General features: G+C 46.4%; 1 protein-coding gene across 1 annotated transcript in view; it reads left to right on the top strand.

Moving 5' to 3' along the window:
- The first annotated feature begins 6,325 nt into the window (after nucleotides 1-6,325).
- FHIP1B (FHF complex subunit HOOK interacting protein 1B) overlaps nucleotides 6,326-15,767 on the top strand; it is a 13,671-nt gene continuing 4,229 nt past the window's right edge. The window contains exons 1-8 of the mRNA XM_007459863.1: nucleotides 6,326-6,472; nucleotides 6,603-7,241; nucleotides 7,610-7,768; nucleotides 7,962-8,048; nucleotides 8,255-8,422; nucleotides 12,385-12,464; nucleotides 12,678-12,841; nucleotides 13,263-14,042. Coding sequence (XP_007459925.1) covers nucleotides 6,335-6,472; nucleotides 6,603-7,241; nucleotides 7,610-7,768; nucleotides 7,962-8,048; nucleotides 8,255-8,422; nucleotides 12,385-12,464; nucleotides 12,678-12,841; nucleotides 13,263-14,042 — 2,215 coding nt within the window. The 5' untranslated portion in view covers nucleotides 6,326-6,334. The remainder of the gene's footprint in view (nucleotides 6,473-6,602; nucleotides 7,242-7,609; nucleotides 7,769-7,961; nucleotides 8,049-8,254; nucleotides 8,423-12,384; nucleotides 12,465-12,677; nucleotides 12,842-13,262; nucleotides 14,043-15,767) is intronic.

Raw genomic sequence — 15,767 nt, 5'->3', positions numbered from 1 at the left:
TAAAATGTACATGTTTGATGAGTTCTGACATACGTTTACACCTGTGAAACCATCACCACTTGCAAGATACTGAACATTTCTTCCACCCCCAAAAGTTTTCTCCTGTCCCTTTGCAGTTCATTCCTCGCTCCACGACATGTTATTGGGTTCACTTTATTAGCATTTTACAGGTCCCCTTTTCCCTGCCAACCCATATGCACATGGAAATTTTGAATGTTCTAGAAAGCTGGGTTGGCACTCAGATAATGGCTCCTTTCACACCACTAAAATTTCCTCTCTATTGACAGTCTTCCACAGAGCAGATACCTCCCCCAACCTCAGGAAGAGGTAGACCTTCCCTATCCAGACCATTCTTTGGGAATTAGGGGCAGCCCAAGTCCCCATTCTGTTCTAGAGTCTGAGCCTCAGAACCAACTGTTCTGTCCTGTGGTATGTTTTCATTGCTTCTCTCTGGAGGCTGAACAGGTTTTCATGCTGGTGGAACCCTTGGCAATCTGCCCAGATGGTCAGAACCCTATAGAACTTGCATGTATAATGAAAGAGTTTAGAACAATGATTCCTGAACACTGGGCCAAGGACAGTGCCAGTCCATGATAAAGTTTTTTATCTATTCAAGGTGGAAGGAGAGAAAGGCAACATATGGAACACGAGTTTTCCATAAAGATAAATTTATTCTTAAATTATCTTTCCTATTCTTTTGGTATTAAAGTGCTCTCTCACTGGTAAAGTAATGGTGGCAGCGGATGATGGGTTTTAAAAAACGGATCTATGTGCCAAAATAAAAAGTAACAATCCTATTTTAAAATTTTTTTAATCTATTTCTACTGGTTCATGAAATCCAGGAGTTTAGGGTGATGATAGTGTGCCTGCTGAATTATGTTGAGGAAGCATGCATTTATACAGTAGAATTACTATCTGACATCTAAATTGCATTCATGCATTACATAGCGATGTCAGATTTTACTATTTATCTATGTAATTTACTGGAATTACATAGATTCCTTGTGAAGTATGCAAGGGCAGGAATTCTTATTTTATAGATGGAGAATCAAATCGAAGAGCCAGAGACCACATAGTGATAAAGTGGCAAAGCTGGACCCAAAATTTGGTCTCAAGAGAGTGACAGTGGCTTGGGAAAAAAAAGTTTGTAAAAGAGAGTGAAGGTGATGTGGAGTAAAAAGCATGTGATGTACAGGAAGGGTTGTGATGACATGGAGGACGTTATCCTGGCAAAAAAGGCTTTTCTATGATTTGTAATTGTTCTGTTTCCAAAAGAGGTTAAAGAGACTTTCAGGGTGACATGGGTTTGAAGTTTTTGTTTAATAATGTGGCAGAAACATAGGAACAGGTGTACATAATACCTGGATCACATTGTGATAGTGATAGGTGAGCCAAGTCACATGTCCGAGGGTTCTTAGGGACTGTCCAAATTCTTGGCTGTTCTGGAGAAAGCACTGGGTTTCGTAAGCTTCCTGCTTTGCTATACTGAATTCTTTGTTGAATAGTAGTGCGTTAAGTATAATGGATTTTGCTTTATGATATATATAGCTGAGTGGTAGATCTGAGGAGATGAAGCATAGATGAGGATGAGGATGTAGAGATAGAAACATGCTTGGAGTGCTGTGTGTAACCATTTATTCCACATCTGCTATGTGCCAGGCACTCTTACAAGTGCTGGGAGGACAAATTCATTCATTCATATAGTAATTCATTTATTCATTCAGCAAATACTTTCAGCATGTAGTCTGCCCTTGTGATGCTCACATTTTATGAGATAACAAGATAGATAAGATGTGGTCCTGTGAAGTCTCAAGGAATTTTCAATCTGGTTGGGAGAGATGTACACATGAAAAGATAATTCCAGTTGAGAGAGAGAATGTGAAATATGAAAGTATATCATAATGAGGTGATTACTTGTCTGTATCTAGTCTCAGTCTCTCTCTATGTTCCAGTCATATTTACTCAGTGATCTATGGTATATCTCCACAGGTATCGCAGTTAGCGTGTCCAAAACAGAACTCATTGTCTTTGCTTTGAAAGTCTGCTTTTGTACCGTGTGTCACATCGCAATCCAGGCAAGGACTTCAGTGTCATCTTCCATATTTCTGCTCCTTCACCCCCTGTATGTAGTCAGTCACGAAAATCTTAATACATTTCCCTTTATATTATCTGTTTTCTTCATCTCCACAGCTACATCTTCACAGTTAAGGCTTTAGTTTACTACCTCCTCATCTCTCATCTGGATGTTTTTCCCCAGACAGTCTCCTGCCTTCAGACTTGCTCTTTTCTAATCCGTCCCTGGAATGGTCTTTCTAAAAATGCAAATTTGATCATGGAGCTCCTCTGCTAAAAACTTTTGACTCTTTGTGTTCTGTAGGATAACATCCAAATTCCTTAATATGGCATCATTTGGCCTCAGCTCACCTCTCCAGCCTCATCTCGGGCCTCTCTCTCTCTACTCTGTGTTCTAGCTTGAATAAATTGTTCACAGTTCCCTGACAAACATGTTACTTTTTTGAGCCTTGAAATCTTTGTAATAGCTGCTTCCTCTACTAGGAATGCCTTTTCTTCTCTGCCCAGTGAACTTTCCTCATCCATTAGGATCTAGTTCAGTTTCACCTCCTCTTTGACTTCTTTGTCGCCCTTCTGCAAAAGGGGTGGAGAAAGCCGTGTGTGACATGGGCATTTACTGTTGTAAAGGGGAGTCACTATGCAATAGAGTTCACGCTGTGAGTTATGAGGGCTCTGCTGGAGTGAGGTGGGGAGATCCCTGCAAGAAGCAGAGGTGGTACTGGGGAGAGGAGAGGGAGTGAGTTAGGACCATACACTGATATCCCATTTGTCTCATACATATAGGCTGAGGGATAGACAGGCAGAGAGGATATGTGTGAGCTGAGCTCTAGATCGTAGGCTCCTATGAGGTGGGGTTTGTTTATTTGTTTTTCCCTTTTGTATTACTATGAAGTTTTAATCAGATCTTTCTACTTTCAGAATCTATTGTAAGAACCCATTGCTGCCTCTTATGTCAGTAAGAGGAAGAGCCATTGTAGGGGGAGAGAAGCCTCAGAACTTCACTGACCTGTTCTTAGAAGGTTGTTTTGGTCTCTGTCTGCCGTAGATGTTGCAGGTGTATCCCTGCCCCCACCTTCCTCCCTCTTTGCCTCTCCCAGGGCAAAGGTTCATAAGTGAGACTGAGCAATTTCCTGCCTCGTGCCTGCTATTCCGAGGTTGGTGGACACCCTTGCTGAGTGTTCCTATAAGGCTGTATTTCGGGCCCTCTGGTGAGTGCTTGACCTTGGCCATTTTGGGGGGTCTGAAAGATCATCTCCTTCTCTCTTCCTTGTGGTTGAGCCTGTAGGTAAATTTGGGAAGAGGGATCTACTTTTCTCTAGACTTTGCTGTGGGAGGAAAGGGCACAGTAATAGGGTGGTGATCCCATTCTCTTCTGTCTTGTTCTGAACTTTTCAGGGTTAACAGGGAGTGAGGGAGTCTTAGGTGTGTGACAGGAACACCAAGCTGTGGCTTTCTTTTAGATTTCCGAAGTACGTGAAGAGGGTCCAGGTTAAGTGTTAGCTTGTGGGTTCTGAGACAGTGATTTCAGTGTGGCTTTTCTCTTTGAGTTCTTTGGAAAGAAATGGGGTTGGAGTGGGGAGGGAAAGTCCTGGAGGCCAGTTCCCCTTGGGTCTGTGAGCAGTGCTCTATGTTAGTCAAGGAGTGGAGCAGAAGTGGGCGCCCCAGGTACATCCCAAGGTAGAAGCTGTTTGTTAGTCTTCGGCATTGAGTTCTAGAAGCTGGAAGCAGTTTAGTTGTGGACATGTTAAGGCCTTACTTTGCTGAGACTGGATGCTTGGCCCTTCTTCAGCTCCCCTGGGGTATGAGTGTGAGGTTAGGTCTCTCTTTGCTCCACCATATGTTGCTATCTGACATATTTTTAAAGGCAAATTTGATCTTGTCATTTCCTTGTTTAAAAACCTCCTTTATTCCAGGGTGTTGATAGATAAAACCCAAAGTCCTTAGCATGATATTCAGTGATATTTATAACCTTCATCCATGTTTACCCTTCAGCTTAATATTGTATCTCTCTTCTCTAAATAGTCTGAGATTGTCACACCAAACTTGCAACTGTTCTTCAAATTTGCTATGTTCTTTCACAGTGCCATATTTTTGAACATACTGTTGTTAATATGAAGAAGGCCTTTCCGTCTGCTTTCTTTGTGGCCAGTATCTCGTTGTTAAAGATTTAAATCAGATATCACCTCTTTTCTGGAATCCTCTTATAGTTTCCCAGGAAGATTTAGTTGCTTTCCTTAGCACCCCCATGACATTTTTGTAAGTACCTCTGTTTATAATATCTATTGGAGTTTTTGTTTATGCTCCACCAACTGTTTTTATCCATTTTTGTATTTCCAGTGCTTACCTATTATTAGCACAGTGTCCCAGCACTTATCAGTATGATGTACACCGACTTAATCAATGAGTGAGCCCTGCCTGCTGTTTAGGACTGCTCCCACCCTTTATAAGACTGTCTTTTGAAAAAAAAAAAAAAGACTGTCTTTTGTTCTCCAGAAGGTTTTCTTAAGCATAATTGCTATCTTCCTTTAGTGTGCGCTGATAATGGTGAGAGGGAGTGTATCTGGGTAGAAGGGATGGTGGTTAATACAACTGGAGGCCAAATGTGGGCCTGTTGCCAGGTCTCCGGGTTCCTTTAGCCTTATTGAGTGTAAAGAGGAAGGACAACTGAACCACACCTTTCCTCTGAAGTTTTTTTGTTTTTTTTCCTCTGAAGTTTTTATACTTGTGAGATATTGTTGAGAGACAGTATTATTGAGGGGGTGGTAGATGTGATGAGAAGGAACTGTGAGCCATGGCCGAGGCCAACAGCTGTTTTGGTACTTTTCCCCATTCTCTAGTGAGGGTGTCACGTCATGTCCCCAGGAGTGAGTGTTGGATGCATCTGACAGGAGTGGGTATATGTGTGTTTATGGGAGTGTATCCTTGTGTTCTTTGCTAGAATGAAAATTCTTTTGCTCTTTTGGTTGGCTCTGAATTTTTACCTCTTAAGATTATTCAGCCAGTTAAAGGTCTATTAGTGTATTTCCTCCTGGGTAGGCTTCTAGGGAGGGACCTGTAGTAGTTAGAAAAAAATTTCTTCCTCAACAGTCCCAGAGGGCCGGAGTCAGATCAAGACTGGATTTCCTGATTGTTCTTTGTTTGTTCATTCACTCATTCACTTAAGCATCCATACATTCAGCAAATATTTATTGAGTCCCTAGGCACTGCTCTAGGTACTGGGGATACAACAGAGAAAACTTGCCCTCAATGAGCTTCATTGTAGTGGGGAAGATAGACAAATAAATAAGCAAATAAATATTTTTAGAAAGTAAAAAAACTGCTAAGAAGAAAGTAGGATTAGGAAGCTAGAGAGTGAAGGTGGGGAGATGTGCTATTTAGATAGAATTGTTAAGTAAGTCCTCTCTGAGGAGATGGCATTTGGAAAGAACTGAGCGATGTGAGCAATGTGAAGATCAGGAAAAGTACACTCCAGACAGAGGGAAGAGCAAGTATTCAAGAAGCCTTGTATGAGTAAAGTATGAGTGAGGAGGGGTATGGTAGGAGGTTATACAGGTTAGATTATGTAGTGCCCTAGAGACCAAGGTAGAGAATTTGGATTATTACCAGTGTGATAGGGAGGCATTGGAGGGTATTCAGCAGAGGAGAGATGTAGTATAATTTATGTTTTAAAACTCTGGTTGCCGTGTGGGGAATAGATTCTCAGAGGGGCAAGACTGGAAGTGTGAAGACCAGATTGGAAGCTATTGCAATAGTGAGACACGTTTGGAGGGTATAGATGATAGGCTGATGAACTGGATATTAGAAGTAAGGACAAGAAGAAAGAAGAATGATGCCTAGGTTTTTGGCCTGAACAAGTAGGTGAATATTGGTATCATTTATTAAGGTGGAGAAGGCTGGGGGGAGTAACACAGGTTTAGTGTTGGAATGAGTTCTGTTTTAGACATGTTGAATTTAAGGTGCTAACTGTGTGTGTGGAGTTCTCAGTGGAGTGGTGGTGCTGAATTCTTCCTGCTGGGCTGTAGAGAGAGGCAAACTTCTATTAACCTCTTGATCCTTTCTCTTTGAATTAGATTTGTAGGTCTGGATCGGGCAGTGACCTCTGAGCTCACTACTCCAGCCTGGTATATCTTCTGGCTCCATGGACAGTTACTGGCTCCTACAGACCGGATGAAGCAGACTAGAGACACAAGTAGAGAAGGCCTCCGGCTGGCAAATTCTCAGAGTGTGGCCCTCTGGCCACTGGCCCTGCCCGGCCTACCTCATGGAGAGGATGAACTGGCTGAGCAGACTGGCCTCCCGGGGCCCTGGGCATCGTGTACCACAAGGGGCCAGTCTGCAGACTCCTGTCATGGCTGACCCTGAGACCTGCCTCATGGTCTTCAAGAATCACTGGTCCCAGGTAGGAGACTATATGCTAAAGGTCCCAGTCTACTGGCTGTCCAAGTCCTAACATTCTTTGTTCTCTCACCTTGCCATCTAGTCACCTGATCATCTTAAATTTTTTTCTCTTGTCTGTCCTGATTCCCCAGGTGGTGCGAATTCTGGAGCGGCAAGGCCCTAGGGCAGCTCCTGGGGGAGCCGACGATCTCAGTGCTGTGTGCAACCACACTTACCAGATGCTGACACTGCTGGCGGAGGATCGTGCGGTGCCCTCGGCTCCCACGGCTCCTGGGCCCCTGCTGGAGTTTGCTCTGCGCGAGGATCTGCTAACCCGTGTGTTGACGTGGCAGCTTCAGTGGGATGAGCTTGGGGATGGGGTTGAGGAACGGCGGGCTGAGCAACTGAAACTGTTTGAGATGCTAGTGAGCGAAGCTCGCCAGCCACTGTTGCGGCATAGTCCCATTCGTGAGGCTCTGCTGATCTTGCTGGATGCCTGTGGCCGCCCTGTGCCCAGTAGCCCAGCACTGGATGAAGGCCTGGTGCTACTTCTCAGCCAGCTGTGCGTGTGTCTGGCCCGGGAGCCTTCATTGCTCGAGTTCTTCCTGCAGCCACCTCCTGAGCCTGGAGCTGCTCCCCGTCTTCTCCTCTTTTCTCGCCTTGTACCTTTTGTCCATCGAGAGGGCACCCTGGGCCAGCAGGCCCGTGATGCCCTACTCCTGCTCATGGCTCTATCAGCTGGAAGTCCCACTGTGGGCCGCTACATCGCAGATCACTCTTACTTCTGCCCGGTCAGCACCTCCTGGGATGGGGGGTAGGGTATGGTGTAGGCGCTGGAGAGCACCTTTCTGTCCAGGAGATGTGGAGGGACTATGTACCAGGGCCCTCTCCTTCAGGAAGTAGCCCCCCCCCGGGTTTGAAAGCAGCACCTGGAGTTGGGGTGGGGATGAAACATGGGCTTAGGTGGATAAGGCAAGTATAAAGGCTCTTCATGGGCCAGTGTTCCCAGGTGATGTGTTGGCACCTTGGGTGACTAAATATCTGCTCTGGTAATAGCTCTTACCCCTACTCACATAAAAACTCTGGGTTAATAGTTCCCTGTTCCCCTTTTTTATATCATCTGAGTCTTTGGTAACCTGTCCTTGGGGATGGCCCCCAGGTGCTGGCCACAGGGCTGAGTGCCCTGTACTCTTCACTGCCCCGAAAGATTGAAGTTCCAGGAGATGATTGGCACTGCCTGCGACGGGAGGACTGGCTGGGGGTGCCAGCCCTTGCTCTCTTCATGAGTTCCCTAGAGTTCTGCAACGCAGTCATTCAGGTGGGACTGGGGTTCCCAGGAGGTCTGGCCTTTGGTCATTCTGAGGAGATGGGGTGGGAGGGGGTGCATTCCCTGGAGTTCTGGTTTTCTTTCAGTTTGGGGGTAGGGTGCCTATTTGTATTCTACCATTCTGCTCCCTTCCTGACAATGGCCCCCTTCAAAATCCTCCATCCTCTGTCTTGCACCCTTACAGGTGGCTCACCCTCTAGTGCAAAAGCAGCTGGTAGATTATATCCATAATGGGTTCCTGGTGCCTGTCATGGGCCCTGCCCTGCACAAGGTGAGAGTCATGGGTGGCAAGGCAGATTAAGGGATTAGGTTGAGGGGTGGTAACCTCAATGCCAGGACCAATGTGGGCGGCAGTGGGCTGGGTACTCCTCCCTTTTTCCCTGTCTGCTCCTGGTACCTCCTTAGAACTTAGGGAAAATGGCTTAGCATATGTGCGGGGAAGCCCTAAATTTCCAAACTTTCCCTTTCTTTGTCCAGACCTCTGTGGAGGAGATGATTGCCAGTACCGCTTATCTGGAACTTTTCCTACGGAGTATTTCAGAGCCTGCCTTGCTCCGTACCTTCCTGCGATTCCTGCTATTACACCGGCATGACACCCACACCATCCTTGACACCCTTGTTGCCCGTATTGGCAGCAACTCCCGGGTATGGCCCCTACCTCTGTCCTGGCTTACCTGGGTGAGCCATCTTCTCTCTCCGACCTTTGTTCTGGGAGGGTGTTCCTGCCCTCCTTTGGCCTTTGTCTCCAGCAATCACTTCAAAGTTAGGTGGCATTTTCTTTCTAGTATTAAACTTTTAACTGTTTTGGGTACAATTTTAATGTGGCCTCCTGCTTTTGTAATATACAAATCTAGGACACAGTTACCTTTTCTGGATGACTTCGGCTGCTCGTCATGGCTATAGGTTTTGCCATTGTGCGACACTTGTTATGTAGCGTTGGCCTGAGGTTCTCTTCAGCTGTGTAGTGCTTTGTGACTTGCTGTGGGTGACTTGAGATCACTTCTTCAGGCTTTGTGTCTGCTTTGATAGGTGATCCAGCTGCTACTAGTACGTTTACCTTTTCTTCCCTCTGGATTTGCTGTAGAGTTATAGAACTTGGGGCACCCATTTGCCCGCCTACCTGCTTACGTTCCTTCTTCCTGAACATTTTGATTGAATGTTCACTATATGTCATACTGTTCTCTGGTACTGAGGATATAATGGTAAGCAGTGGTTGCTGACTTCATGGAGCTTCCTTCATAGAGGAGGTAGATAAGTAAACACATAACCAAAATAATTGAAAATTGAGGTCATTGTTATAAAAAACCCAACAGGGTGCTTAGAAAACAGTAGAGTGGTCAAAAAAACCTTTCTGAGGAGGTGACATTGAGTTGAGACCTAAAGGTCATGAGGGAGTTAGCCTATTGAAGAGCAAGTGGAAGAACAGTCTAGGCAGAGGGAGCAATGCATGCAAAGTACGTAAGTGGGGAACAGGAAATGAAATGTATTTGAGGAAATGAAAGACCAGTGTGACTGGAGGTATAGTGAGCAAAGGGGAGAAGGGAAGGAGAGGTGGGTGAGTTCAGATCATGTGTGGCCTTGTAGACCATGGTAAGAAGTTTAGATTTTAACCAATAGAAATGTATATAAAATAGGAGTAAATTGTTTCTAAGTCATAAAGACCTGAAGTCTTTCTGGGGGAGTAAAGCATTAGTTTAGCCATGGACTTTATGGCATTTATTTTGGCTCCGTCAACCATTTTTGTTTCCTTCTTTTATTATAAATAATTGAAGTTCTCTGGGTCCTTGTGTTTAAAATAGAAGTTCTTAGATCACTAAAAGTTCTAGAAAACTGTTCTAGATAACTGAGGTACCTGGTAGTAGGGTTCCAGGTAAGTAAGGTTCCTGGATAGCTATGTTTTGTATAGTTGAGGTTTCTGAAGCTATGTTAGGGTGTATATGAGATATTCTAGACTGTCTCTGATTTGACCAGTGTTTCTGAACCAAGTGTACACTTTAGAATTTGAAAATGACAATAACCATAACAACAGATTCTAGGCTCTGCCTTAGATTTCTTGAGTTATAATCTTTGGGAGTAGGCCCAAGGCATGTGTACTTTTATAATGCTCCAAAATGTAATTATGATACATGCCTTGGGTTAAGAATTATTGTCATAAACTGATAGGGAAGAGATGTCAAAGCTTTAATTTTGCAAAGGCATTGAAAAAGTTTTATTTCTCATTATGCTGAAGCTCGACCAAGGTCTTAAATCTGTTTGGCCTCATGGAATGTCCTGTTCATGTTTTGGGAATGTTGATTTTCTTCCTAGGATTTGATTTTTTCTTCCTGTATTGGGCTCTGTCCGTCTTGCTTTTGTCTTAATCTTATCCTAACTTCTTTGATTCTCCCTCAGTGTCTTTAGTCTTTAGCATATATTTCTGTTAGTCTTGCATTTGGTCCCCTGGTCTCAGGAGCCTTTCATGGTTTTAGGGTATTTATTCTTGGCTCTCAGTTCTTGGAGGAACCAAATCTCTTCTGATTTTAGGATGCCCATGTTAAACATGCAGGTGCTTTCCTTTCCCCTGTTTAGCCCTTTTCAGCTTGATTCTGTTGGCCTGACTTTGTAACTGCTATAGTCCGACTTTTGTGGCTTAAGGTGAATCATGCTGGCTAGCTAGCCTGCGTATCTGTATTAGTTTCCTATTGCTGTCATAACAAATTACCACAAACATAGTGGCTTAAAGCAACACAAATTTATTATCTTACAGTTCTGTAGGGCATGTATCTGACACGGACCTCACCCCACTAAAATCAAAGCATCAGCGGGGCTGCATCCTTTCTGGAGGCCCTAGGAGAAAATCCGCTTCCTTGCTCATTGGGATCATTGGTTGAATTTACTTAATTGTAGTTATAGGACTGAGACTCCTGTTTTCTTGCTGGCTGTCAGCTGAGGACCATTCCCATCTTCTAGAGACCAACTAAATCCTTGGCTTGTGATCCCTTCTTCCATCTTCAAAGCCATCAGTGGTGGATTGAGTCCCTTTCATGCTTCAGATCTCTCTTTTTTTTGACCCAGCTAGGAAAGGTTCTTTGCTTTTAAAGACTCGTGTGATTTGAGTGGGCCTATCTGGATAATCCAGGCTACTCTCCCCATCTTAAATTTTTTAATAACCTTAATCATACCTGCAAAGTCCCTTCTGCCATGTAAGGTAACTTACAGGTTCCGGAGATTAGGACCTGGACATCTTTGAGGGGCCATTTTTTCTACCTACCACACAATCTTTCAGTGAGTCTGAATGTTTTCATTGCTAGTTAAAATGGTCATTTAGGATAAACGTCCATGCTGTCTAAAATGGGAACTGCTATCTTATCTCTTTCCCACCATGATTGGCTTTTGTTTGGTTTTGTTTTGTTTTTTCCTTAAATGTATGTATGTATTCATTTATTTATTTATGGCTGTGTTGGGTCTTCATTGCTGTGCGCGGGCTTTCTCTAGGGGTGAGCGAGGGCTACCCTTCGTTGCGGTGCACGGGCTTCTCATTGTGGTGGCTTCTTTTGTTGTGGAGCATGGGTTCTAGTCACACAGGTTTCAGTAGTTGTGGCACGTGGGCTCAGTAGTTGTGCCTTGCGGGCTCTAGAGCGCAGGCTCAGTAGTTGTGGCGCACGGGCTTAGTTGCTCCGCGGCATGTGGGATCTTCCCAGACCAGGGATCGGACCTGTGTCCCCTGCACAGGCAGGCAGATTCTTAACCACTGCGCCACCAGGGAAGTCCCATGATTGGCTTGTAATTCCCCCGCAGTCATTTAGTTAATGATGAGCACCCAGACTGTGCAGGTAGTGCCCTGGACTAAGACCCAATAGTTGTCTTCAGGGTGCTCAAGGTATACTTGCTGTAAGGGAAGTATAGAGAAAGTGCTTTGGGGATTCATAGGAGTGAGGGAGTGCTTACATGTGTCTCTTCTCTTCATCTAGCCAGAGGTGAACCACCCTTTTTACTTTTCTAAAACAAAAGTTTCCCTTGTTCTGGACCCACCTGTTTTTTCCTTTTCCTGTCAGCTGCCCTTGAACTTTTCTTTATCCTACCTTCTGAGAGAGACACTAGTGTTGGAGAGGTGACTCAGACTCCTTGTTCACAGCCCCACCCACTTCCCAGCTGGGATTCTTCCAGGTTCCCTCTGGTTTTTTGTTGGTGGGCGTTCAGTTACTATGCTGCTATAGTCTGTTGACAGGCACTCCCTTAGTTATCACGTTGCTGTTGTCTCCTGTTAGTCATTCACTCAGTCCCAGTATTTCCTGGGGTCTCTTCATGGGTATTCATTCCATTTAAGTATTGCTGGTATCTCTGCTGCCAGGTATATATAGCCAGAGAGTTTGCTGACATGTGTATGGTCTATAGAAATACATTAAATCTGACATGTGGTTCGTTCCTATCTGTGAATAATGAAGTCTTGACCACAGAGATCATGTGATCATTTATTTAATATTTGAATGATTGTTTTGTGCCAGGCCCTGTGCCATCATTGCTCCAGGAGAGGTTGGTTGGGCCTGGGGTTGGGGAGGTTTCCATTTGGTAAACATCTTGGAGGGTAGAGAACTCTTATGGTGACTCCCCGCCCCCCCCTCCCCCAGCTCTGCATGGTCTCTCTGAGTCTCTTCAGGACCCTACTGAACCTCAGCTGTGAGGATGTCCTGCTGCAGCTGGTTCTCAGGTACCTGTGGGGGCAGGGCTGAGGGATGGCTGATCCTGAACCCTCCGGGCCCTCAGGGCCTTGTGCATTGCTGGGGTGATGGGTTGCATTGGGGTTGCTTGTGTGTGTGTCCTCTCGAAGCCTGGCTTAGCCATATAGTTCCACTGATGTTCTCCCAAGCCCTGTCCTTCCTTCCTGATCTATCCTGTGTCCCTTTTCTGCTGTCTTTCCCAGGTATCTTGTCCCGTGTAACCATGTAATGCTGAGCCAGAAGCCAGCTGTGCGCGATGTGGACCTATATGGACGAGCAGCAGACAAGTTTCTCTCCTTAATCCCACGCTGTTGTCGGCACCGTGCCTCCAGCCCACCTCGTCCAGAGCATGCCTCGTGGGCACGAGGTGGGCCTAGCAGAGAGGCAGGGAGAAGGGAGGACACGACGGGTATGGTCCGGGTTCTGGGGGAGCCTAGCAAGAAGGTGGGAGGAGGGAGGTGGCCGTGAGTGGCATTCCATCTTTGGGGAGGTTGATGAGGGGTGTTGTAGGGTGGATCCTTAACTCCACCAAAGAACTGAGCAAAGCTGTTCCTTTTCTTCACTCCAGTTGTACTCTTGTATTTCCATTGTTTTTGTGGTGTTGGTGGTAATGAGGAGGGGGTGGTGGATGAGGAAAAGCTTAATTTGAGGGGTGGAGAGTCAGCTGTCTGAATCAGTCCCATGTTTCTTCTGCTTCATTGCCTTCTCTCTTAGTTACCCAAGGTGTCTCATCCTTCCTCCTGCACCTCTGGCTCTTTGATCTCTCTTATGTGGTTTCCCCTCTGCAGGCCCCGGAAGCCCAAGCGTTGACTCCTCTTCTGTGGTGACGGTACCCCGGGCCTCCACGCCGTCTCGTCTGGCCCTCTTTCTGCGACAGCAGAGCCTGGGTGGCTCCGAGTCCCCAACCCCAGCTCCTCGCTCACCGGGGCTTGCTGCGTCCCCAGCCTCCAGCCCTGGCCGACGGCCCAGCCCTATGGAGGAGCCCGGTGAGCTGGAAGACAATTACCTGGAGTATCTGCGTGAGGCGCGCCTTGGTGTGGACCGCTGTGTCCAAGCCTGCCGTACCTGGTCTGCCCCCTATGATGGCGAGCGGCCCCCTCCTGAGCCCAGTCCTGTTGGCTCCCGGACTAAGAAACGCAGCCTACTGCCTGAGGAGGGCAGGGGCCATGCAGGGGAAGGGGAGGTGGAGGAGCTGGGGAGGGGGGCACTGGCTCTGGGTGTGAGGGAGGGCCCTGGCCACCTGCGCCCTCCCCAGCTCAATGGGGTGCCAGGACCATGGCCTGAGGGGGCCAAGAAGGTTCGTCGGGTGCCACAGGAGGGAGCTGGGGAACTACTAGAGGGCACCTCCGATGGCGTGGCAGGACTAGAGAGCTTTGGGCAGGAGCTCCGGGAGCTGGAGGTGGCGTTGAGCAATGGGGGCACTGGCTCAGAGCCCCCTCTAGAGCCTTCACTACCTCTTGAGGAGGAGGAGGCCTACGAAAGCTTCACCTGTGCCCCTGAGCCCCCTGGCCCCTTCCTCAGCAGCCCTTTGCGGACTCTCAACCAGCTGCCAAGCCAGCCCTTCACTGGTAAGCTACTTAGCCTAGGTCTTCTCCTTTGTGTACTCTTTGCATGTTCTCGACATGTTTGTGCTGGTTTCTGAGACTTCTTGCCCATGTCATTCCTGTGTACTTGCCTAGCTCCTCATCCATTTTGCCTGGGTCCCCTCCAGATACATATCATGTCATACTTGTGTCTCAGTGTCTGTCTGTAGTCTTCCATGCTTGTGCTGGTTTGAGTATTGACTTATGTCTGAGTCTTGTATGTCTGTCCTTTATGCATGTTCCTCCTCTTCCTCAGTCTGGCCATTTTCTGGGATGTGTGATTAGGATATTCTGTGTTTGGTGTTTTCCTGGTGAATCACAACAATGTATCTGAACCATGTGGAAGACATACTTGCTGTCCTGTATGTGAGGCACCTATAAATCATGCTGTTCCATGTTGTTCCCACCAATATATCTGTCTGGATGTTGGGTCTCTTGTCAGCTCTCCTGTGGCCCAGGGTCAGCTCTCTGGTATACTTCTCTTCTTCAGCCCTGGCCTCCTTTCTCCCAGCCTCTTTAGAGAAGGGCTCAGTTTCAAGTTTCTCCTGTTCCCTATCCTTGCACCTTGTTGGTTGCCCTGACTGCTCAGTAAGACTTTCTAAGGGTTTATGGTTAGTGGTAAGAACTGAAGCAGATAGAGTGAAATACCTCTCTCTGGGTAAATTAGATCAGTGAAATACCTCTGTCAGGGCAAATGACAAAGCATGGCCCTGAGCCCCCTGGCTAAGTTCTTTTGGTCTCTCCAAAAGACCTTGGAGCTAGATCTGGCCTGAGTGGCTGGGCTAACTCCTCTTTGTTTTTGTTTGAGAGCCAGCTTTATCCAGCCCAACCCTCATCTGGCTGTTGTCCCTACTCTACACCCCATGCTGGGGATTGGTGGGGAGGCACTTCTTGGAAGCTGTATAGTGCTTTGGACTAGACATACGTTGAGTTAGCATTCCATCTATGTCTTTGTTACATGTAAATCACTTACTATGATGCTGGTACATTGTGAGAACTCAGCATGTGGTAGTTTAGGATTATCATCTCTTGGGTGCATGGCGGATACAAGTTGACCAAGGTACCCACATATCTTCCTGTTGTTTGTAGTCAAGTTATCATGCATTGATCAGTACATGCCCTAACTGGGCCTTGCACAGCATCAGGCCTTTTGCTCTGGAGTAATGACAACTCTCTTGCAGACTGCAGAAAATATGTCTTTTCATTTATTTAGGCTTTGCTCTGCTCTTTCCTTCTCTAGACCACTAGAAGGTGGTGTGCAGGTTTTACCACTTTCTTGAAGCGTTATTTGAAGTTCTGTCCTTTTTCTTCTTCTAAACTCATCTGAGCTTTTTCTCTTGCAGAAAAGTCCCCGGAGATGAGAAGGACAAAGTTATGGGATATCTTAGGACCCTGCTAAGCTAGAGTTGTTTTAGAGCTAAGGCTAGTCATGTGCATGTGGAGTAAGAATGTTCTAGGATCTTTCTCAGGATTCAGTGTCTCTTGCCCTTCATTGTTCTCCTTCCTCAAGTCTTAGTGTAGTTCCTAGGCACACTCCCTCTCCCTGACAAACCCCTGACCAGACAGACTGTGATGGTTCTACAGTCCTAGTGTTGGTGATCTGGCTCAGTTGAGGCCAGTTCTCCCGGAAGATCATTCTAATCCCTTCTGCCATCCTCTTTTCCACCAAAGAGTCTGTCCTGAATCTGTTTTCTCTGGCCCTGAACTAAG

Source organism: Lipotes vexillifer, unplaced genomic scaffold (genome assembly GCF_000442215.2).
Source record: "Lipotes vexillifer unplaced genomic scaffold, Lipotes_vexillifer_v1.1 scaffold61, whole genome shotgun sequence".
NCBI classification, from domain to species: domain Eukaryota; kingdom Metazoa; phylum Chordata; class Mammalia; order Artiodactyla; family Lipotidae; genus Lipotes; species Lipotes vexillifer.
Note: the sequence above shows the minus strand (reverse complement) of the source record. Positions and strands in the feature narration are given on the sequence as shown.